The sequence below is a fragment of the Bufo bufo genome, chromosome 3 (assembly GCF_905171765.1).
Source record: "Bufo bufo chromosome 3, aBufBuf1.1, whole genome shotgun sequence".
NCBI lineage: Eukaryota > Metazoa > Chordata > Amphibia > Anura > Bufonidae > Bufo > Bufo bufo.
In genome coordinates, this window is record NC_053391.1 from 87,621,456 (window position 1) to 87,647,482 (window position 26,027).

Here is a 26,027-nt window from a genome sequence, read left to right on the forward strand (position 1 = left end):
GGAAGAATCCTGATCAGTTTTATCCTAATGCATTCTGAATGGAGAGAAATCCGTTCAGGATGCATCAGGATGTCTTCAGTTCCGGACCGGAACGTTTTTTGGCCGGAGAAAATACCGCAGCATGCTGCGCTTTTTGCTCCGGCCAAAAATCCTGAACACTTGCCGCAAGGCCGGATCCGGAATTAATGCCCATTGAAAGGCATTAATCCGGATCCGGCCTTAAGCTAAATGTCGTTTAGGCGCATTACCGGATCCGACGTTTAGCTTTTTCTGAATGGTTACCATGGCTGCCAGGACGCTAAAGTCCTGGCAGCCATGGTAAAGTGTAGTGGGGAGCGGGGGAGCAGTATACTTACCGTCCGTGCGGCTCCCCGGGCGCTCCAGAGTGACGTCAGGGCGCCCCGCGCGCATGGGTGACGTGATCACATGGATCACGTCATCCATGCGCATGGGGCGCTCTGACGTCATTCTGGAGCGCCCCGGGAGCCGCACGGACTGTAAGTATACTGCTCCCCCGCTCCCCACTACTACTATGGGAGCCAGGACTTTAATAGCGTCCTGGGTGCCATAGTAACACTGAACGCATTTTGAAGACGGATCCGTCTTCAAATGCTTTCAGTTCACTTGCGTTTTTCCGGATCCGGCGGGCACCTCCGGCAAATGGAGTGCACGACGGATCCGGACAACGCAAGTGTGAAAGAGCCCTAAAAGGACAGAACAGAACACACACAGGTCATGACTTTTATACTGGAGAATTACCATCTAGAAAAAAATTGGGGAAACAATAAGGCATCATGCACCTTGACGCAAGTTATAACGCAATATAGCAGCTATGTAGTGTGCATGAGCCCTAAAGATTTCCAGTTTAGGAGAAAGGATACAATATAATACATTCATCTATGATGATCTATGAAATACTGTAGTGATCCACCAAAATGCATCCTAAAGGCCAGGAAATAGTAAAATGCATTTGCTACTCAACAAAATTTCATCATCTTCATTTACGTTTTAAGGCTACTTTAACACGAGCGCTAAAGTTTTCCGGTATTAAGTTCCGTCATAGGGGCTCAATACCGGAAAAAAAAAATGCATCAGTTTTATCCTGATGCATTCTGAATGGAATGCAATCCGTTCAGTATGCATCAGGATGTCTTCCGTTCCGTCCTTTTTACTGTATTTGGCCGGTATTTTCTCCGGCCAAAATTCCAGAACACTTGCCGGAATTTCCATTGAAATGTATTAATGCTGGATCCGGTACCAAGTGTTCAAGAAATGGCCGCATTGACGGATCCGTTTTTTTCCAGATGACACCGGAGAGATGGATCCGGTATTTCAATGCATTTGTCAGACGGATCCGCACCCGGAAACAAATGATCTCTGTTTGCATACGGATTTGCCGGAATCTTCTAATGCTAGTGTAAAAGTACCCAAAACTGTTCAACAGTTTAACACTAAGTACCAATTCTGACCTTAAAGGGGTTCTTCACTTTGGACACTGCCTACTTGTTAGAAGGGTATTTTAAACCCCCAGCGATCAGCTGTTCTCTATGGGGATACCTGGACATAAAGTGTTCAAGTTCCCTACAGTGCCGCAACACAGTTCATCCAGAACATTATACAGCGCCCATTCAAATCAATGGGTTGTCTATGTATTATAGGATAGGTCAGGTCTTACAGAGCAAGAGATGTTTTTTGTAACCACTCTCCAAAAAGTTTCTTTGTTAGCTTCTAACAGAGAATATGAAAATGGGTTTTCTACCCTGGGCATGTCTGAAACACAGCAATGCCACCATTGTTATACCATTTTTATGCCGTTTTACTGTTCACCTTCAAGGGGTTTTCCTGGGACCCAGTAGGTCTGGCAAACCCACCTTGATTACAGATAATTCACACTTCAGTTATTTCCATCAGTTATTGTGAATGAAAACCAGGTGCAGGTCAAAAACATAGAACAGGAGCAAATCTTTCCATTATACCTCATCTCAGAGTAGGCTTCTCTACTGGTTTTGGCTCACAATAACTGATAGAAACTGATGGCAATAACTGACCAAATAACTGATGTGTAAACTTAGCCAAAATTTGTTATATACTTGCGTGGAACATCCTCTCAGGAGCCCGGTTACGTGATGTTCCTCTTCTAAAATACTTGTTCTGTTGATGTTACATCCTCACCTGCACTATAGATGAGAAGTCACTTATGCTGTGGACAGGGTCAGAACTTTTCCACAGATCCACAAACGGGGTCAGTTTAGGAGTATGCGCATACGGCAAGGAGCGATAGAGTTCTGCCCCGTCCACAGTGGACTTATGTCCTGTCCATAGCTGAGGCTGGACACCTGGTAAAGGACATGTCAGTGGAACCAGGATTTTCAGAAGAGGAGCATCTCCAGAAGCCAATCCTCACAACTTTGAAAAGTGTAATGTGTAATTAAGATGGGTATTCAGCATGTTCTAGGTCCCAGAAAACATTTTTAAGTAACAAAATAACATTGAAATGGTCTTTATAACAATTATAAATGTTATACCATTTTACTCAATTTTTTTTTGTTAAAATTGGTTAGGCCACCATGTTAGATGGCCTGGCCCTATATTATTTTATTTGTTACTGGCTTCCTCTATATAAGACAGATCTGTAACACACCATCATGACACATAGATGGATAGGGTGAAATGGTGCAGAGAAAAACAATTCTCCGGCTGAGGACCACTACTAGTCTGACTTACCATAACCCAACAAGCCAGTTCTCCGACATGTTGAGCAAACCAAACAAACGTTAAGGTAACAAAAGCAGGTTCATTGCTCCCAAGAGAAAAACGTGAACTGTGGGGATGTGTTATTCTTGCCTAACTCTTTCTAATTGTTTATTAGTCCCAACTGATGTTAAGAGAAGCTCCACAGACAATGCATGCTCTGTCAGAGTGATTAGCTCATGGATGTCAGCTCTAGAACACCTCACTGCTACAGTAGCATCCACTTGCTAGTTCTAGTAGAACACAGCAAAATGGGAAGAATGAAAACGTCCCAGCCAAACGGGTCTGTTGACCTTTGAGCTGTCTGTGAAAAAACAGTGGATAGACAACCCAGGAGCATCAAGTCTCGCTACTGGCATGACCTGGGCATGTGGAACTTGCACCATCAATCCCACAGTTGGCGCACAAATCGACAGAAAGAAATCTGCACTGCATATAACTATGTTCCCAAGCCATGCTACTTGTCACCTGGTAGGGCGAGTCAGTATGGATATCTGTAGAGCATTAGGGTTGAGGTAGAAGCCACTCCAGTTCAACGTTAGATACGCTCACACCCAATCGTCACTAGAACCAATTGCTTACTGTATACAAGACACTACCTATCTATATATATTGCAAGTTCACTTTCTCTCCATCATGGTAATATTGTATCTAGTGTGTATTAGGCATTTTAGATGTAATAATAAAAATTAGGTTTTAGTATCTTCCCCCTCTGCTCTACTACTCAAATTGGACATGACTAGAGTAGTGTTATTTAGATAACTTCCAGACAGTATTATTTGGGCACCATATGTCAGATTTACTGTAGTAAAATGGTAATGTTAAGCTTTTTCTTAGGGTACTTTCACACTAGCGTTATTCTTTTTTGGCATTGAGTTCCGTCCTAGGGGCTCAATACCGGAAAAATAACTGATCAGTTTTATCCTAATGCATTCTGAATAGAGAGCAATCAGTTCAGGATGTATCAGGATGTCTTGGAATGGAGAATGGAGATAATACCGCAGCATGCTACGGTTTTCTCTCCGTCCATAATTTCGGAAGACTTGCCAGCATTTTTTCCCATTAAAATGCATTAATGCCGGATCCGGCCCTGAGTGTTCTGGCAAAAAGGATCTGGCATTGCGGTCTGCGCACGCTCAGACCACAAAAAATTTGAAAAAATAAAAATGCCGGATCCGTTTTTCCGGATGACACCGGAGAGACGGATCCGGCATTTCAATGCATTTGTCCGACTGATCCGTCTGACAAATGACATCAGTTTGCATACGTTTTGACGGATCCGGCGACGGAACTGCCTGCCAGAATCCTCTGCCGCAAGTGTGAAAGTACCCTAACTAACGTGTTAGTAAATCATGCTACTTAAAGGGGTTATCCAGCTCTAAAAGAGTGTCCCAGACCTGTGTGACCCAGGGTGGGGGTGATGCTTACCTGATCCCCGCCGTTGGGTCTGGTCTGTCGGTCTCCTAAGCCAGCAGTTCCGCTCCCACGTGTGCAGAGGACAACAACCATTGAGGGGGACACACGTGACCGCTGCAGCCAATCACAGGCCGCAGCAGTGACCTGGTCCCCTCACATGTGACGCAGGGTGAGCAGGTCACCGCTGTGAGTAAATATGCAATGCACTATGCCTGGTTTTGTCCGTCAGAATTCCGGTATATATACCGGAGAACGGCAGGATCCCCAGGGGCATCCCATTATAGTCAAAAGGGTCTAGCGAGCATGAGGCATTAACCGACTATGCCAGATCCAGAGAACTCTGGCAGGCTCTTCTCTGCTGGAACAGACTTCCTTGAGGCATGTGTGAAATGAGCCTACGTTTCATTTACATGAGCCGAAGATCAGGCCAATTATCGACTACAAACGTTTCTATGAATGCTCGTTCCTGATAATTATCAGGAATTATGCATCACAACAAATCAGCACATCGCCCTGTGTAAACTTGAATGTGCAACTGACAAACAATGAATCTGTATGGGGATGAATGATCGTAGTAGTGATTGTTTATCCCCTACAAAGGTATGCAACTAAATGAGCAGGCAATCCTAAGAAAAAAAAAAGGTTGATTCTGGATCACTGCCCTGTCTATCGACCCATGTAGATGAGCCTTTATTCTTTGTGTTTTCTCTGCTCCCATATCCATATTATAGATACTGGTTATAAAAAGAGTATTTCCCATACAAACATCTGTACGTTCGGATTTCGTAAGAAGGAAGAGCATAAATCTGTACTCGGCTTACACAATGCAGATCATAAAACTCAGTATGATAAATCTGTTGGTTCTCTGTGAGATTCCTCACTGGTCGGAGGACAGAATTATAATGAAAACTCATTTTAGTGACAAGTACACGGTGCTTGATGATATACGAGTTCTGAATTAAAAGAAAAGCCATTTATGTTTCACAAGAACCAAATCTTAAAAAATTCAAGTCTTAAGGGAAGCCTAAATAAAGTTAATGTGTTGTAATATTTAATGTGTAAATCAAGTATATTTATTAGCTGCTTATATATTACATAACCTTTGGCTAAATAAGGGATTTATTTCATTTTAATAACAGAGCACATCTTAAATTCTGTCATGTACAAACGGCCTTCATAGAGCAAACGATGTAAGGACAGGACTACCGGGCAACATCAGGTCTCTCCGAAATGTGATAAATTGCAGGAAATCTACAAAGCAGTGTCACCCTTCCAAGCTTCAACACAAATCCATGTGACCTTGTTTTAAGGAGGAAAACCCTGGAGGAGATTTATGAAAACGTTTTAACAAAGATTGTCTGGGACCCATGGCAGTCAATCACAGCCCAGCTTTCATTTTTAATATAGCTCTGGAAAAATAAAGGCTGCAACATGATTGGTTGCAATGGGCAACAAAGACAGCTTTTCTTTTAGACAGTTTTCATAAATTTGCCTCATTCTCTTTGCATCACAACTTTGGGGGAGATTTATCAAAAGTAGTGTAAAGGAAAACCGTCTTAGATGCCCACAGCAACCACTCTGGATGCCAGACTTGGAGTTGAGGGAGTTGATTTTTACCTGTAACGAGGAGAAGCTGGCAACAGGGGCTTTCGCCTTTCCCTGGATCAAAACATTTGGAATATGGTTAGGATTTGATCAACTTCAAAAACTATGGACCCAAGAACTTTAACAGACAAATAGCCTTGGTGCAGGGGTGTAACTATAGTGGATGTAGAGGCTTTGATCATAATACTTGGGTTCTGGACCAAAGGATCTCATATCAGGAAATAAATTCAATAAAAGATTTCTGGCGGGAACTGTTCTAGATTTTACAAATGGGCACATGATCTTCATGCTGTAGTTCTGCCTTGATATCCACCACAAGCAGGATCTGGATATTTCCAGTGGAGAATCCAAAATTCAAGTTGAATTCTGCTTTCTACTGTACAACCACTAATAAAATGCATTTGGAAAGTCTGCAGAACCTTTAACTTTTTTCACATTTTGTTATGTTGCGGCCTTGTACGAATATGAAAAAAATATATTACCATCAATCTGCACTCAAAAATGAATAAGTGAAAACAGAATGTTAGAAATCTGCAAATTTATTGAAAAGGAAAAACTAAAATCTCGCATTGACATAGTTGAAGCTCCTGTAGCAGCAATTACAGCCTCCAGTCTTTGTGGGTATGATGCCACAAGGTTTACACACCTGGATTTGGGGGATTTTCTGCCATTCTTTTCTGCAGATCCTCTATTGCCCTGTCAGGTTGGATGGGGATCGTCGGTGGACAGCCATTTTCAGGTCTCTCCAGAGATGTTTGATTGGGTTCAGGTCAGAGCTCTGCCTGCGCTACTTAAGGATAATCATGGAGTTGTCCCTAAGTCACTCCTGTGTTTTCTTGGCTGTGTGCTTTGGATCATTGTCTTGTTGGAAGGTGAACCTTCGATCCAGTCCGAGGTCCAGAGCACTCTGGATATAGAATATCTCTGTACTTTACTCCATTCAGCTTTCCCTCAACTCTGACCAGTCTCCCTTTCCCAGGTGCTGAAAAACAACCCCACAGCATGATGGAGCCACCACCATGCTTCACTGTAGGGATGGTTTTGGGCAATGCCTGGAATTGAGGTCAAAAAGTTCAATCTTTTTTTTATCAGACCAGAGAATCTGATTTCTGCAAACTCCTGGTGGCTTCCATGCATCTTTTACTGAGGAGAGGCTACTTTTTGCAAACTGTGCCATAAATCCCAGATTCTTGCAGTGCTGCAGTGATGGTTGACATTCTGGAAGTTTCTCCTACACACAGAATCTTTGGAGCTCAACCAGAGTGGTCATCTCTCTTAACGCCCTTTCCCTGACTTTGGTAGGGTAGTCAACTCTAGGAAGAGTCCTGATTGTTCCAAATGTCTTTCATTTAAGAATTATGGAGGCCACTGTGCTCTTGGGAACTTTCAGTGCAGCAGCATTTTTTGTACCCTTCTCCCGATCTGAGCCTCCACACAATTCTGTCTCTGAGCTCAACAGGCAGTTCTTTCCCCCTCATGGCTTAGTTTTTGCTTTGATATGCATTGTCAGCTTTGAGATGATCAAGAGAAATGGAAGGCCCCCAGAGCTAAATTTCAAGTGCCATAGCAACGGGTTTGAATACTTATGTCCATGCAAAATTTTTGCTTTTCCTTTTTTATAAATTTGCTAAAATTTCTAAAATTCTGTTTTCACTTTCCCATTATAGTGTATCGAGTGCAGATTGATACACAAGGCCGCAACATATGGAAAAAAAAAAAAAGGGGGGGGGGAGTGAAAATGTCTGAAGACTTTCCAAATGCATAGCATATCTGTGTGTGATGGTTTAGATTTGTGAGGCCCTCTGCATATCCAGAGGGAGGTAATTTTGATCCATATGCCAGGGCGCTGTGTTCAGCGATGATCTGCTGCCAGTGTTTCCTTTCAGCCCTGGCCACAGCATGCTTGCTGCTTGTTTCCTGCAGCATTTCCTTAAGGGTTGTTTTATGGGTTGGATCATGTGACTTCGCCAACCAATCCTAGCCCTCCTGCACATATATAAGTGGCTCAGCCCCCTTCCCAGATGCCTCAGTGTCAAGGTCCTTGTGCCTGCTAAGGTTCCTGATATCCGCTTATGTTCCTGACTCGTACTTGTGTTCCTGGACTCTGCTACCAGTTTGATCCCTGCCTGCTTGCCTTGACTCTCCTGTTGGTGACCCGGATTGCCTGACCTGTATCTGTGCCGCCTGCCCTGACCTATTGCCTGTCTGACTTTGCCTCTGCCTCATCCTTCGGTCCTGCACTGTTGCACCTGGTTACGACTCAGCCTGCTGACAATGCCTGTACCTCTGGTACCTTTCTCAGGTACCTCCTGGTCCGCCATCTGCCTCATGTGCGTATCCTCCTCAAGATGTAGTGACCTGATGTATCCCTCGTGAAAGTCTTTCCACACCATCAGGGTGTCACGTTCGAGTGTGGGAGGGAAACACCACATCGAAGATAGGAGGGAAAGGGGTGAGGGAATAATACCTGGAAACTAGGGGAAAGGAAATGGACATCTCATAGTAAAACCCTACCAGTATGAACCGACCCCAGAGATAGGTCAGTTTATACACCGGAATACCTAGTGTCCTAACTCACCCTATAGGACCCTGGTACTAATGTCAGGACTGGGACAACCTGTTCCTCCAAAAGGAAGGACGAACAGGAGTCTCCCTCAGGCCTTAATACAAATGACAGGGAAATGAAACACACAAAATAACCCAAACAAAATACAAAAGGTAAAGAAAACACTTAACTTCAAGTGGCTATGGCAGCACCAGGAACTCAGCTGAGATCCACAAACCAACAATCCAAAACTCCAACAGAAGCTATAAACCGCATAGCATAGTGGGAGAAACAATAAATAGAGACGGTCAAATGACCATAATAGCCACACCTGGGGAAAGAAGGTGAGGCAAGCACCAGACACAACACAGATGTCATTTGATCTAAACGGAAAACATGTCAGATCAAACCACGTGTTGCCAGTCTCACCGATCTCCTGCCAACTGTCGCCGGAACGAGGGGTTCACTTAGACAACGCCCTTAGAGGAGGTAGGACACGTGGCACAATGGGTTCACACCCGCTGGTTTGTGACACTGGGGGATAGAGGTCAAATGAAGTCAATACAGTTGTATACAATCTAAATCCATGCACTAGAAATAATGTTTAAATTCCTGTTCTGCTTGATGGAAATTACTTCAACATTAATTGTGAAATAGTAGCTGAAATTATTCTATTTTACGCATTACCTATGAACAAACTTGGACAGTATCTCCACATTAGCAAAGCTTATACATCGACTGTATGTATTCTTTGTATTTCTCGTTGTCAAGACAATGGCATTGAAACATGCCGGGGGACATGAAGATGCACGCCTATAAAGGGATGTTTACAACATTATATATAGATGGCGTCATGGTCACATGAGTTAACCCTACATTTTACATACAAAAGGAAATTCCGTGTAAAATGCAGAATAATCATGCTTCTGCCAGGAATGTGACCTCTGACTTGTAGCCCTTGTTACTTATACAAAGGTCATGATTGCATCTATGAATGTTAGTGCGGAGGATGACAACACCGTATGTAACCTGAACACCCATGTAATAACCGCAGACACAAGCTACCTATTGTCGCAGTTCACCATCACATAAAAACCTTGCATTGTAAACTAGAAGAGCTCCTCGTTAGGGCCGTGTAGCAATTTTTGGTTAGTGATGTCACTACTGCGTTATGTGCCGGCAGAAGAAGACTATTATTTTAAGCCAGGCTTTAGCAACAAATAATTATAAACAAGGCAGCCCGTAAAAATGGAACGATACTGCTCGAAAAGAAAATGTAGCCTTATATGGTAGCTTAACAAACCTGGAAACATTAGCCCTTTCTGCAGATAATCTCTGAAAAATAACCCAACAGAGCACAGTGGTGCCAAGAGTGCAATGCTTTTAAACTGATCAGAAGGGAAGAGCTGATTTCACACGACCCATCCTGATTTCCCATCCATAAAAAAAAAAAATGGATCTGTGAAAATTAAATGCTTCCATGTGCATTCCATTGTGTTGTCACTCCCATCAATAGAAATGTCTAGAAAGGGACCAGAATAGGACATTCTTTGAAATTCTCGGATGGTCTAATGTAGTAAGAAAATACAATGTAGATAAAGGAGTTCTCTGGGATTTGCTGGTAGGGCCCCCAAGACTTAGCTGGCAACAGCAGGTTCTGGTCCTGTAATCTGTAGAAGAACTTGGCGGCAAGTGTTCAGTTTGTCTGCAGAGCCACCAGAGGGGAAATGGAATATTACATGGTGCTTGTTGAAATCAATAGGCTTCATCCAATGCATGGACATGCTGGATGCTCCACAGACAGGGAGAGTAAAACGTTTTGTGGATTTGATGCTGGACCTCCTCTAGGTTGGCTCATTAATATATTATCGAATTTCATGACCAGCACTTCCTTATCCCCTATTATTAGAGATCTTTATCAATCTGCAAATAGTCATATGGAAGTTATCTGTTGCTTTTGCAAAACCATTAGCAGAATACAGACTGCCCGACAGAGCCAGGCTGCTATGGGTTTAACAAAAATTATGGAAAACTAGAACAAAACTTGGAAAGTGGCACCACTCAACTATGCCTGCTACTCCCATGCTTATATTATAGTGGTTGTCCCTTTATGACAACTTATCCCCAACCACAGAATAGGGAATAAAGGTCTGGCGGAGCCCCCTGATGATCATGTGAATGGAAGCCTGTGCTCTGCCTCTGAATGGAGTGGCATGTGTGTCCACAGTTCCATTCAACTCCAAAGCACAAGCACTCCGCTATCTCTGGCAGCCTCATACAGTTCAATGGAGCAGCAGTGTGAATGTGTTACCACTGCTCCATTCAATAGGGGGAGCACCAGTCGCGGTTCTCATTATCAGGGGGGCCCAGCGGTAGGACCTTGCTGATCAAATACTTATTCGCTATCCACAGGATATGTGATAAGAGGTCTTCATGGGACAACCTGTTTGGCCTTCTAGTGAGCTTAAAGAGGACCTTTCACCAGTCTTAACATTACAATATTAGTAGCAGTGTAGGGCATATTGAGGATATGCGATATTGCTTTTTTTTTTTTCGATGAAGGAAAGGTGAAAGGTCCTCTTTAAAAGGTGTTATTGTGTTTTATGTAACTCTAATATTGATGGTCTATTCTTAGGATAGGTAATCTAAATCAGATTGGTGGGTGTCCAACTACTAGTGAAATGAAAGGGATGTGAAGCTCCAGCGAGCCTAGCAGGCTCTTAATTGTTAGTCAGGTAGAGCACTATACATTTTCTTGTGGCTGTTCCTGGTAGTGCAGCTCCGTTTCATTCAGTGTCTATGGACACATTTGGGGGCAATGTTTTATTATTACTGTACTGTACTCATTGTGAGCTAAAATTGATTTTGCGAGACTTCAATGACGCAGTGTAATGAAAAGGAAGTAGCGCTCACATGGAGTTCCCACTCCTCTTCAATCAGCTGATCGGGGGGGTGCCTGGTGTTCAACCCCCACTGATCAGATATTGATGATCTATCCTGAGAATAGGTCATCATTAAAAATGGCCTGCACAAATCCAATAATAAACTCCTTAGAAACTGAATTGTGGACCCGTTCATTTCCGTTCCCGAAAAAAATAGAACATGTCCTATTCTTGTCCGCGATTGCGGACAAGAATAGGCATATTCTATTAGTGCCGGCAATGTGGGGTCTGAAAAATGCGGAACGCACATTACCATGTCCGTGTTTTGCGGATCCGCAAAACGCGTTATGGACGTGTGAATGGACCCTAAAGGCGCTCTCTGTTTTTAATGCCACTTTATTTTAAGACTGCTCCCAGGTAGCCCCAGTGTACCCTGTCGAACGCCTTCTCCGCATCAAGAGAGAGAAGCAGAGAAGGCATCCAACAGCCTCCACCCTCCCCACCAGATCCAAAAATCTCCTCGTTCCATCCATCGACTGTCTACCCTGAACAAATCCCATTTGTTCCCTAAGAATTAGTGTAGGGAGAACGGCAGCCAGTCTAGTAGCTAAGATCTTCGCATACAATTTCAGGTCAGTGTTTAGCAGGGAAAATGGACGGAAAATCTCAGGTCTATCAGGTGATTTCCCCAGTTTTGGCAAAGCAACTATCGTAGCAGGAAGCATCTCACTACGGAAAGTTCCTGAACTACATACATAATGAAACATTCTATGGAGATATGGTGCCAAAAGAGGAGCGAATTGCTTATAGTAATCATTAGAAATGCCGCCTGGGCCAGGAGGTTTATTAGATTTCAAAGATCTGATTACCGCGGACATAGCTGAGGAGTCCAGCTCAGGCCACATAAGCAAATTAAAGTCACCCATGTACAGAAAAGACCCCTTCTTTAGCGAATCAACCAGTGCAAAAAGCCTCTAAGCTGTCGTCTGTTGGGAGCATATACTGCTACAAGAGTAAACCGCATATTATTGAGTTCACAAATTAGAATCACATATCTACCCCCCTCATCTATACAGGAGTCTATTAACTTAAATGCAATCATATCCCCAATTGTAGTTAAGTTGCAGAAAAGAATTTTCTCCATAAAGAAAAACAAAAAAACAACAAACAAATATAAGAAAAATAAACCAGAAACACAATATAGTGGTTTTCATATTACGGAACGCCAAGACGCCAATAATAGATGTAATATGGCGTTACTGGGGGGGGGGGGGGGCGGGGGGAAGAATAGAAGAAAGATTCCCAATATCGGCCAATCAGGCCTGAGACAATGGAACTTCACTGCAAAGGAAAGACATATTTGCTGCTGGTCCCTTCAGTCATTGGGAGAATTTCGCTGACGAACCGTTGAGCATTCTTCTTCCAAATGAAAAGGTGAGGCAGGTTTAGATGGTAGGATTAAGTTCCAGCTGGAGATCAATTGCATTGCTTCTGCTGGATTGGATACCACCATTTTACCGCCATCTCTTGAGAACAGCAATTTAGCTGGGAAGCCCCATCTATATGGTATTTTATGAGACCTCAGGATCTTAGTAGCCTCTTGAAACTCCTGCCTTTTAGCGAGAATAGCCACAGATAGATCAGTGTAGAGAGAAATGGAACAAAATCGTTCCGGCACCTCTGGGTTGTTTCGGGAAGCAGCCATCAGATTTTCTTTAATGTGAAAGAAGGTGATACGTGCCAACCCATCTCTAGGCACCTCTGCTGCAAATCTTTTAGGTTTTGGTATTCTATGAGCTCTATCAAAAAAGAGCTCTGTTTGAGGAGTGTTGGGTAACAGAATTGTGAAAAAGTCAATCAGAAAGTCGTGCAGTTGATCAGGTTTCACTGTATCCGGGATCCCATGGAATCTGATATTATTGCGGCGGGAACAATCTTCCAAGTTAGTCACTTCTGCACAAAGTGCGGCCAGTTCTTCATCTTTTTCATTGGTAGTATTTACTAATTCATTATGTGCTTTTGTGAATTCAGACATTTTGTTCTCCAGACGGGATGTAGGCATCCCCACTTCATCTCTTTTTGTAAAGGGGTTAACATGGCACAAAAATCCGCCTGTGGAGATGACCGCAAGTCTCCCATTAGGGCCTTTAGAAAAGCTTCAGTAACCGGTCTGTCGGATCCAGCATTGCTAATATTAGGATAAGGTTGGGAGTATACCATAGGCGAGGACTCTCCATAATGATGATCAATTGGTAAAACCTGACCCTGGGGCCTCCTAGCGTTAGCATAATGCTGCCCAGGGTAGGTTTCATGGCTGAGATGTGTCGTCACCATATTTCTTCCCAGTGTGTTATCTGGGAGAAGCGTCTCTGAAGTGCCAGGAGAGGAGGTAGGGTGAAATAATGAGGATCCCTGTTTTGAAGGCCACCAGGAAGGAGTACCTGCAGGAGTGTGTGCTGCTCGAGCTGGTTCTTCAGAGATACGCCACACGCCGCCGCCACCTTGTGTTGTGCTCGCAGCCTTGGTCTTTATCATCGCCAGTCCAGTCCATTCAGGGTGACAGTCCCCATCTGGTAAGTGGACTCAGGGCAGTGCAAGTATGCTGTATGCTGCAATCTCAGACCTGAAGCACCAGAGCCGTGCTGAAGCGCGACCTACTCCGTGCGCTGCTGGCGACACCCCCGGCGCTATTTTTAAAATCCTCCTCCTTTAAATATTATGAAATCATAGCTATTTTATCGCATTTTCTTCATAAAGAAAAACAAAATCGCAAATGTTCAAACTTTTTTTTAAAGGTTTTTTCCAGCAAGAAAAAAAATTGATGACAGTACCTCATAGTGGGTTAAAAAATAAAAGAACCAATAATCTCCCATTTCCCACCACTCCTGTTCCAATTTTCCGATCCCCAATGGTCTCACTTACCTGGTTGCAACTCACAAAAGGGAAATGCCCATTCAGCCAATCACTGGCCACAGCGGTGACTCACGGAGAGGGCATTTCCTATGTGCCAAGACAAGACCAGGAAGTAGAGACCATTGAAGCGTGGCAGGGGATCAGTGGGGAGTCGGTTCTTTAACTTTTTTAACCTACTCTGACCCGCTGCCACCAATTTTTTCCCCACTGAAAACCATCTTTAAAATTTTATACAGAGATTCACTAACTATGCCATACTGATCTCCCCAGATGGCATAGTGTATAATACACCAACTAAGCAGTAAAAAGGACTAGAAAGATATTTAAAATGCTGGCAAATTAATATCAGCAGACATTCAAGAAAAAAAAAAATCACACAGACATCCCTAAGACAACTGAATGGGGAGGATGTCTGGCTGGATGAATTTTAGCCAAGTCAAATCCATCACTTTATAAAATCCAGTAACACGGTCATTGATAGTCCTTGGTGAACTTGGCAGACATGAGTTCATTGCGAAGACACGCTTCCACATGATCACACAGAAGTGGATTGTTTTGATCTCGGCCTTAACAAACCACTTTAAGGACATGCTGGTCTGTGGTCGACTGTTAATTCATACACAAAATATTCTTCTATAAATGCTCCGTTGTTAACTTGCAGTCTGAGCTTGGGGGGTGGGGATCAAACCAATGAGCAAAGTCCTGAGGTGAACTATTTATAATGACATCATCGCAACCAGTATGTTATTCTAGACAAGGTAACAAAAATAAAAAAGTGGTTGAAAGATAATACCCGATTTAGACATCCATATGATCATGTTAGCAAACAGGATATTTTTCTACTGTCTGGTCCAGAACATAACAAAAAATAATGCAGAATTTCCAAATTGTAATTGCATTTAAGATGGCAATTTGGGAATATGAAGTCCCAATGTGGAGGCTTGCTGACCAAAAAAGATGGCCAGGAATGATTAAAGGCCATGTGAACGTTAACTGTTCCCAGATGAACATGTTATACTCCAGGGACGTCGTCCTTGGCAGATGGTATATCTGCAGTCTGATCAGATGTGTCCAAGTTGTCCTACTGGTATGTGATGAGGCTGGACAACAACCTAGAAGACAATCAATGAGCTTCACTTATGACTGGCTTTAGCGCCATTTCAGAAACTTTTTCTCAAATTATAACAAAATAAAACCACAGAAAAATTGCATGTTTACTCTATAGGCTATATAGGCTTACCGTAGATGAAAATGGGTATAAATCTGTGTCTCACTCCCATTTTCTAAAATTCACATCCCTAACTATCCCTTGATTGAACTTATGCCTTTTTTCAACTGTAATAATTATATGGTGTGAGCAGTAGAAACAAAGAAAAAAAAAATCTTTAGAGTGATCTTTCAGTTTCTTGCATTTCTAAACAGTTTCGGAAGAATGAGAGACAGAATGTGACTGGTTGCTATGGACTATGCACTAGTTTGATACTTCTACATACACACACATATACTTGCTTTCTTGTAACCTGAATGTTTGAAAGGGGTTTTCCAGAAAATGATAGCCTATCTTTACGATACGGCCATCAATATCAGATCACTCAGGGTCTACTTCTCATCACCCCCACTAATCAGCTGTTTGAATGGGTCCTCGAAACCGAAATACCAGGAACAGCCGCTACTAAAATTATGGCGTTGTGCATACGGACTTGTGTAAATAATAAAGGGGATACAGCTTTTGTAAGAGTGGAGTGCTGAGGCCCCTTCAAACAGCTAACACAGGCATCCTCAAACTGCGGCCCTCCAGCTGTTGCAAAACTACAACTCCCAGCCTGCCCGAACAGCCTACAGCATGGCATTGTGGGAGTTGTAGTTTTACAACAGCTGGAGGGCCGCAGTTTGAGGATGCCTGAGCTAACAGGTGGGTGTCATAAGTCGTACCACCTCCTATTTAATACTGATGGTCTATGCTACTTGGATAACCTATTTAAGACAACTGAAATTAAAGGGGTTGTCTTGTCAGATAGTCCATTTTGATATGCCCTACAGTTGGCCACCTCTATGAGTGCAGAGCGCCAATAACAAGCAGCTGCTTTCACTCTGGTGGGCCCAGACCATATATTACATGAATGGCCACTTATTTGGTTCCCCCTTTAGAGGCTCTTGCAAATAAAATTAATATTCAACGCCAATTTTTCCAAAACACCTGTCTGCAAGGGGGTCTTGGGAGCTAGACCCTCAGCTAGCAGCTGATTGCTTCTGCGGCTATTATATTGAAGGGGTTTTACATCATGAGAAAAAGTACGGCGCTGTGCTTGGTAAGCGGAGAGAAGGCTGTGGCGCTACTGCGAACACTGCCGCCTTCTCAAACAGCTGATTGGTTGGGGTCCCGGGTGTAAGACCCCACCAATCAGATACTCATGACCTATCTAAAGGATAGGTCATCCGTAAAAAAAAACACTTAGAAAACCCCTATAATGGGTTGTACAGAATTAGAAAAAAATGGCAGCTTTCTTCCAGAAACAACTGCCCGTGTGCTGTGTCTGGTATCGCAACTCAGCGCACATAAAGCACTATAAATAGACCGAAACGGTGGTGTCCGTGTTCCTCAAATGGGGAAAAGGAAAGATTACGATCTGAGTATAGTGGTGTGGAATATGCTGGTGTCATATTAAAAAAAAAAATAAAAAAAATTTCCATTAATTTATGTTTTGGCAGCTTTCTAAAAATGCGACCACAAAGAAACTGCATTGAGTGTCCAAACAAGACAATGAGCTGTAGAGAAGCTGACATCTACCAGCGCATCCAAGAGGGTTCTGACACTGTCAAAAGGAACAGAAATAAGAAAGAACAAGACTATATTTCTGAGACTGGCACAGTCATAAGGAGTGAAAAATCAGATCGGAAACAAAAGGCCTCTAACAGAAAGGCAGACGACCTCTCACGAGATGACTTGCTGTTCCTTCTGAGCGTGCTGGAGGGAGAGCTACAAGTAAGTCATATATCATACTTCAGGCAATAAGCAGACCATATATTTGGATTATGGATATGGGTTTGTCTTGCCAGCATCTGCTGACCTTATAAATCATATCTAAAAGTGCTGTCATTATTACATACTAATGGTATGCATATCCTCTCCCCATCACAGACAGAGAGGACAATATTAGGGTCATTGAGATGATTTTCTGCCCTGTGGGAAGTGAAGCTCTTATTTTATTATACAGTGTGACTGTCATTTCCAGTTCAACTTTTTTCAGACTTGTCTAATTTATAGCCAAGTGGTCTGCTCTGTGAAGGGATACGAGCAACCAAACTGGAGAACGTTATCCCCTATGTAATGTAATTACATGTCCATAAATACCAATGACTTCTCTGATGCAACAAATCTTAGCAATGCCCCTGATTGATTTTTCCCATGGTTGCTGCAAACAACCAGAGTCAGTCCAGAGTCCGGTCTGTTCTCTCCCACGTAAAATAATTTCCCAGAATCAGCTTTAGATGTCTACTACTTTAGGGCTAATGCACATATCCAAATCCTGTCCCAGGGCTCAGATAACTTCGTGCTATCCTTTGCCCCAGCACCTGTGGAGGTGGCTATTCAGTCACTGATGTAATGCCTGTAGGACCACACAGCCACATACAGTGGTGCTTAAAAGTTTGAGAACCCTTGAGAATTTTCTACTTTTCTGCATAAATTTGATGTAAAATTACATCAGATTTTCACACGTCCTAAAGTCCAAGTCCTAAAAGTAGATAAAGAAGATAAGGATAACCAAATCAAACAAATGAGTCAAAAAGATTAGACTTGTTCATTTGTTAATTGAGGGAAATGATTCCATATCACGTGTCTATGAGTGACAAAGTTATGTGAACCTTTGCTTTCGGTATCTGGTGTAACCCCCTTGTGCAGCAATAACTGGTAACTGTTAATTAGTTCTGCACAACAGCTTGGAGGAATTTTATCCCGTTCCTCCATATAACACAGCTAAAACGCTTATGTTAGTGGTTTCCTCTTATGAACTGCTCACTTCAGGTCCTTCTACAACACTTCTACTGGATTAAGCCAGGTAAGGACACTCCAAAACTTTAAAGGGAACCTGTCACTCTGAATACAGTGTCTGAGCTGAAGGCAGGATATTATAGAGAAGGATAAGCTGAGCAGAATGATATATAGTTTTATGAGAAAAGATTCAGTATAACTTATTTTATTTACTTATATCTCTGCTTGTTCTGAGCTTTGAAGTCCTATCAGTGATTGACAACCTTTCCTCTCTGACTGTGCATATACACAGCTGTCAATCACTAATAGGACCGCCTCCTGGACTTCAAAGCCCAAAACGAGCAGGAATTTAAAAGACTAAAAAAAACATGTTTTACTGAATGTTTCCCCACAAAAGATCTGCTCAGCTCCTCCAGCTCTACAGCATGCAGCCGGCAGCTCAGACACCATGTCACGTGATGGGTTCCCTTTAACTTTACTCTTCTTTAACCCTTCTTTGGTAGAATGACTTGTGTGCTTAGGGTTGTCTTGCTGCATGACTCATTCTCTTGGACATGGACAGATGTCCTGACAATTTTTTTTATTTAGAATTTGCTGGTATATTTCAGAATTCATTGTTTCATCAATGATGACACTCCATTCTGGCCCAGATGCAGCAAAACAGAACCAAACCATGATACCACCACCACGTTTCACAGATGGGAAGAGGTTTTTAAGCTGAAATGCAGCATTTTCTTTTCTCCATTCATTTAAACCAAAAATATCTATTTTGGCCTCATCTGTCCACAAACCCTTGTTCCAATAGTCTTTTGGCTTTTCCAGAAGATCTTTAGCAAACTGAAGAAAGGCAGCAATGTTCTTTCTGGAAACCAGTGGCTTTCTCCTTGAAAACCTGCCATGCACAGCATTGTTGTTCAGTGTCATCCTGATGGTGGACTCATGAACATTACTATTATTGTGAGAAAAGTCTTTAGTTACTTAAAGGTTATCTTGGGTTCCTTTGTGACCTCACATACTTGCTCATGGATCACTCATTGGAGGGTAATAATGGTTTTGAATTTCTTCAATTTGTGAGGAGCAAGTGTCAATGCAAGAGCATTTGGTGATCATTTTTTTTTTTTGGTCGGCCCTATACTGGGGAGCACTAAAAGGGACATTAACAATACTGGGGTACACTAAGAAGGGCCTTATTTATACTGGGGGCACTAAGGGGGGTATTATTCATACTAAGGGGTCCTATGGAGGCCATTTGATGTCCAGGGGTCACTATATGTAGACTGAGTATGCTGCAGGGATTGGGAGAAAAAAAGCCTATCAAGCAAAATGGATGAGAAATGGCTATTAAAACTGACAGTGTATGAATGTAACCTTAGACTGACATAATCGTGTTCCTTTCTTTTCTCCTCTAGGCTCGAGATGAAGTTATATCTGTGCTGAAGGCAGAAAAAATTGACCTGGCTTTACTAGAAGCCCAATATGGTTTTGTGACTCCAAAACGGGTCTTGGAGGCCCTTCAAAGAGATGCAATCAGAGCAAATGCTACACAATGGCAAGAAGACATCTACGAAAAGCCAATGTGTGAGGTGCGTAAAGCTGGATGACAGCGCATAAAGGGGTTCAACAGTGAAAAAAATGATGTGGAGAATATACAGCTAGTTTATATTTTGGTGTCAAACATCTTACTAATATTTCATATAACAATTGCACTTAATGGCCAGAGGGTGTTGACACAAAATACAGGAAATTGTGTTCTTGACCACTGCGTCATCCATTTGTGGGGACCTGCGACACCAGTTCTCATGATCAGTGGGGATCCCGATAGTTGGACCCCTACTGATCAAATACCGTAATTATCTTCTATCCTATCGACAGGAAATAAGTTTATATCTTGGGAAAACTCAATCTTGCTCGATTTCTATAGTTTTAAGTATTCATTTTTACAACTTTATTATTAATTAATAGTTTTGGGAAGATTTAGAACAAAACAAAAAGTTAGTTAATACATTGAATTTATTGTGAGATACAAGATGATGCTGAAGAAGTATAGGAGTATGAATTGCATGCATGGCTTCTTCAAGGGCTGCTCAAGCCATGGCTGTTGCTTGGAGATTGATGGTGGTCTGAACGAATCGAGCTCAGATGATTATGAGAACTAAAGGGGTTTTCTGGTACTTTTATACTGATCGCCTATCTTTAGAGGATAAGCCATCAATATCGGATCAGCGGGGGTCGCACCCCTACCGATCAGCAGTTCTGCAGTAGCTCTGGTGCCACAACTATAAGGCGTCTTTCATACAGGCGTTGCGGGAAAATGTGCGGGTGCGTTGCGGGAATACCCGCGATTTTTCCGCGCGAGTGCAAAACAATGTAATGCGTTTTGCACTCGAGTGAGAAAAATCGCGCGTGTTTGGTACCCAAACCCGAACTTCTTCACAGAAGTTCGGGCTTGGGATCGGTGTTCTGTAAATAGTATTATTTTCCCTTATAACATGGTTATAAGGGAAAATAATAGCATTCTGAATACAGAATGCATAGTAAAACATCGCTGGAGGGGTTAAAAATAATAATAAAAAAAATTAACTCACCTTAGTCCACTTGTTCGCGGCCCGGCATCTCCTTTTGGCTTCATCTGATCTCTGTGCAGCAACAGGACCTGTGGTGACGTCATTCCGGTCATCACATGGTACGTCACATGATCTTTTACCATGGTGATTCACCATGGTAAAAGATCATGTGACGTACCATGTGATGACTGGAGTGACGTCATCAAAGGTCCTTGACCTATAATGAATGCTCACCACAGGTCCTATTCAGTAAAGGGGACAGAAGGAGATGCCGGAATCGCGAACAAGTGGATTAAGGCGAGTTAAATGATTTTTATTTATTTTTTAACCCCTCCAGCGCTGTTTTACTATGCATTCTGTATTCAGAATGCTATTATCTTCCCTTATAACCATGTTATAAGGGAAAATAATAATGATCGGGTCTCCATCCCGATCGTCTCCTAGCAACCATGCGTGAAAATCGCACCGCATCCGCACTTGCTTGCGGATGCTTGCGATTTTCACTCAACCCCATTCGTTTCTATGGGGCTTGCATTACGTGAAAAACGCACAAAGAGGAGCATGCTGCGATTTTCACGCAACGCACAAGTGATGCGTGAAAATCACCGCTCATGTGAACAGCCCCATAGAAATAAATGGGTCAGGATTCCGTGCGGATGCTGTGCGCTCACCTCCCGCAACGCATCCGCGCGGAAAACTCGCTCGTGTGAAAGGGGCCTAAGGCTCCATCCAATGTGCAGTGGACAGAGCTGATTAACACAGCGCTACTCCCACTGAAGTCCACTACGCAACGGATGGAGCTGCAATTCTGGCAATTACTTCTTGCAGGAGTTACTGCAGAATAGCTAATAAAGGAGGGGGGAGAGGACAACGCCTTTAAGGGCCTAGGCACCTTGAGCATTTTTGTCGCATGGCATCGCTCAGCTGTCCAAGCGGTGATTTAAACAAATAGGGTGGAGATTTCAGTCTCTGGACCACACCAAACCTAGAGACATGCGGCCATGCTGTGATTGGAATACTAATAAGATAAATCTTGACTGAGATTTGCAGACAGAAAATGGTCTTCTAATTTACGCACAACAAAAGGCAGCCATCTTGGAGGCAAATGCAATCTGAAGCATATCAATTTCACAAAATGACTGCCTTCAAAAGTTCCAAGCTATAAAAGTTCCAAACCAGAAGTGAAAATCTCTGCACGTTTGTCACGGTGGTGATGTAGTGTAATGTTCTGTAAAAGTGCGTAGAGTCACGTATCCCCCAACAGTCTGGTTAGAAATTGTAGCCCAAGGAATAGGTTTCCTAATGTAAACCACATATATTTATTTTACCATTGCCAGGGACTCCCTACACCATAAAAGTAATAAGAACTAAATTCTTGCTGCCGTTCTTTACTACCAATGCGAAGAGAACTTTAATTTGAAATCTCATTCTATCATTGCGCTAATTCATCAGCCCTGGCATAAATCATGGCGTTATTACGCTTTTTAAAGCAAAAATAATATTTGAAGTAATGAAAAATAGCAGATAATATATTTCTTTGAAATGGCGCTTCAATAGCTGCCAGTCAAGCTCCGGCTGGCGCTCCCACTTCAGACATAGCACTTTTGTTACGGGGTAACCTTTCCAGTTGAACTCTATCTGCTTTCAATTAAAACTTGAAATGTTCACTTGGAAAGACTAATATTTTAGCCATTTACAAAGATGTCTCTCTGTAGGCCTGAAGTGGTAGAAATCCATTCTGACATGTGGACATGATGTCAGCGCTTGGCCGTGTGCGGAGCAGGATATTGTCTTGATTTTCCTTACATTGGTTTCTAAATAAGATGAACTGAGGCTCATTTGCTGATTGGGGATTTCTGTAGATTGGACTTCATATCTCCAAATGACCATGATACCATAAGGAATGTAAGCCATGTGCTGGACTATACACCGGTGATGAATGACCATGGGGGAGGATATGTTGAGGTTGGCACTGTCCTATCACACAAGACAGATTATAGTCAATAGCTAACCCAATTCAAACGTAACCAAAAACATAAAACAACAAAAAAAAATAAAAAAATCACATAGGCATTGCTAGATACTAGAGGATCAATGCACCTGGGACACCATGATGGGAAGTAATCAGAGAAACTACACCTTAACAAAAGCCCTAAATTTGATCGTACCTCAGTCATAACAGAATACAACAATATATCACATAAGACGGTAAAAATGATCAAAATACACCAAATAATGGGTGAAAAAGTAAAATATCAACTAACACCATATATGCTAGGCAGGGAAGTGTGCAAAAGCTAAAAAAAATTAAAGGAGTCACCGGTCACAGGCATTCCAGGTCCAGGGCCAAGTTCCCTTCTTCTGGTTCCCGCTGGACTGGACGTGTCGCGTGACATGTTTATGCACATCACCCCTGCCAGACAATAAATGGCACCATGTCTGAACACTGCTGAGGCCGTTGATTGACCTGCAGTGGTGAGGTGCATGTAGAGAATGTACAAGAATAAGGGATTCAAAAAACAGCAAACAGAAAAGCCATGCACTGGCCCCTGGGGGCCCGCAATAGTCATAACACAGACATCAGTTTTGCCAGGAAAGCTAGTAGGTATTCTTACCAATAACTATGACTGCATATTGATTAGATATGCCATCAGTGTTAGATTGGTGAGGGTCCAAGACCTCCAAAGATCCTAAGAACAAAGAAGGGTCAGTAAAAGTAAAGTTCAGCTCCCTTTTGGCCTTCTCCCATATACAGCGCTGCTCCTAACTAGGTGTTGAGTGGGAACTGTATTACAACCCCAGTTCAAGGGAAGAAAGGCCTTAAAGGGCTTCTGTCACTCCACTAAACTCATTTATTTATTTTTGGTCTCCTTAAAATCCTTATGCTGCGATTTCTCAATATATAGGGCTATTACTCAGTTTGGTTCAGTAGTTATATCAAAAAACTGACTTTTATAATATGCAAATTACCTCTCTAGTATCAGGTAGGGCGGCTACCTGCTGCTAGCAGCCGCATCCTCCATTCATAATGACGCCCCCTCCTCATGTTGATTGACAGGACCAGCCAATGCGCCGGTCTTCAGTTGGCGTAGGCGCACTGAGTGGAGGACGCTCGCTCGGTCGCTCCATCCGCAGTGCGCCTGCGCCGATGACGTCACATGTACACCCGGCGCAGGCGCACTGAGGATGGAACGGCCGAGCGAGCGTCCTCCACTCAGTGCGCCTGCGCCAACTGAAGACCGGCGCGAGATTTAAAACGCAGACAGGGCCAGTCAGAGGACGAGCGCATTGGCTGGTCCTGTCAATCAACATGAGGAGGGGGCGTCATTATGAATGGAGGATGCGGCTGCTAGCAGCAGGTAGCCGCCCTACCTGATACTAGAGAGTTAATTTGCATATTATAAAAGTCCGTTTTTTTATATAACTACTGAACCAAACTGAGTAATAGCCCTATATATTGAGAAATCGCAGCATAAGGATTTTAAGGAGACAAAAAAAAATAAAAAATTGTTTAGTGGAGTGACAGAAGCCCTTTAATTGGTGTGAGGAGACTTTTAGGCCGTACATGCTCCTCTGGCATTAAGGAGAGATAGCACCCCCTAAACTCCAAGTCAAGACACATCATAGAAGAAAGTATCAAGAAATAGTCTAAAGCACAGCTGCCTTTTCATCGATGGAACTAGTGGGAGTCCTAAGAGTCAGACAACCAATGATTAGACACTGATGGCATATCTAATTTGTTAGGAAAACCTCTTTAGTATTGGGAAAAAATAATTTTTTGGAAGTATGATATCAAGGATATATAAAAAATTCATAAAATAAAAAATCAGATGTACTAAACAGACCTTTAGACAAGCACAAATATGGAGACATAAGTACAGGAGGCTGAACAGAAACAAAACAGAACCCCCAAAAAAAGGTCAATTTTTTTTTAAAAGACAGCGATTCGATATCAGCATTTTACACCCTGGCAGTATCTATAAAAGCAGACACTAATGGAAGACGATCTACAGGGTAAACGTCAGTAATTACCGCCAGTAGGCTGCATGTAATATAAACCGACAGATGGGAATAAATCAGTTGTTTTTCTCTTTTTGCTCTGGTGGAAATTAGCCAAAGAATACACACAAAGCTCAAAAGGCAGAGAAAAAAAGTCCTTCACTAGACAAACAATATATACTGCGCTTTAAATAATAGAGATGGGTGGACTGAGATGTTTTTACAATGATAGCCCTCCTATAAATAAGCGTAAAGTATTACGTAAATGGTGCCCTTTTTGGTTAGCTAAACAGTTATTCATCTAGAATCTGGTTCCCTGTAATGCTGCGGATGGAGGAAAAGAGTAGCAACCACAGTAATAATACAGTACCCTAAAGGACAAGTTCTAAAGCACTACTTTCGGGAGGCATGGACGTGGTCAGAACTGCTTGCAAAGAACCCAAAGCACTTGGCTCACATACATTTTTGTTGTGAGGCAAGAGTTTTCTCAAAAACTGGCCTTTAGGCTAGTATCACATCTCCGGCAGCACTGCTGGATGCCACCGGAATGCCCACCGGCCTCATTAACTATAATCGGGTCCGGCGGAGATCCAGCCGCTATCTGAAAAAATGCAGAGAGTCAGCCGCACAGCTGGTTTGTGTCCAGCGGATTCCCAGCCTTTTCTAGCGGAACTGGCTGCTGGATCACAATGGCAGAGATGTAAAACTAGCCTAGGGGGGCAAAGTCACAGGTATGTCGGTCACTTTATTTATATGGGTGTTGCAGAATTTTTATTTTTTTGCATATTGCTAGCCTGTCCTGTAGAATACGGCAGCTTTCACACAAAACTTCAATGAGGCCACAAAAGATGCGGACAGCACTCCGCGTGCTGTCCGCATCCGTTGCTCCGCTCCGTGGTCCCGCAAATCTTTTTTTAACATGTCCTATTCTTGTCCGCGCTTTGCTGACAAGAATAGGCATTTATATTAAAGGCTGTCCGTGCCGTTCCGTGTTTTGCGGATCCGCAATTTGCGGACTGCAAAACACACCATGGTCGTGTGCATGAGGCCTAAGGGTCAGAAGCCCCTTCACTCTAGTATCTATCCTGGTGATGTCCATATGAATGTGGGTGCGCATAGTACTGCAGCTCAGCCTCATTCACTTCTACAGTAACCGGCACAATCACATTAGTAATCCACCCTTTCTTCCACTCATCAGTGGGCGCCATGGGGTCGGCATTGGTGGTGTGTCCAAAAGATAGGCCAACAGCTTACATAACTTCGGCGCATCCACCACCGGCGCAGTATTAAGACCGGTGTATATAAAACCATATATTTTTTGGGTCCTAATGATTCCATTATATTACACATATTCTGAAGAC

The 26,027-nt window shown here is 42.8% G+C and overlaps 2 protein-coding genes across 6 annotated transcripts in view; one reads left to right on the forward strand and one right to left on the reverse strand.

Annotated features, from left to right (window-relative positions):
• CMSS1 (cms1 ribosomal small subunit homolog) overlaps positions 1 to 26,027 on the reverse strand; it is a 338,805-nt gene that overhangs the window by 152,848 nt on the left and 159,930 nt on the right. The gene's annotated exons all lie outside the window — the stretch shown is intronic.
• Positions 1 to 26,027, forward strand: part of LOC120994610 (filamin A-interacting protein 1-like) — a 195,612-nt gene that overhangs the window by 114,628 nt on the left and 54,957 nt on the right. For all 4 annotated transcript variants that reach the window (XR_005777443.1, XM_040423295.1, XM_040423297.1 and 1 more), the window contains exons 2-3: positions 16,822 to 17,095; positions 19,513 to 19,686. Coding sequence is in view for 3 of the 4 variants with exons in the window: in XM_040423295.1 (XP_040279229.1) it covers positions 16,832 to 17,095; positions 19,513 to 19,686 (438 nt within the window). In the remaining variant the exon portion in view is untranslated. The remainder of the gene's footprint in view (positions 1 to 16,821; positions 17,096 to 19,512; positions 19,687 to 26,027) is intronic.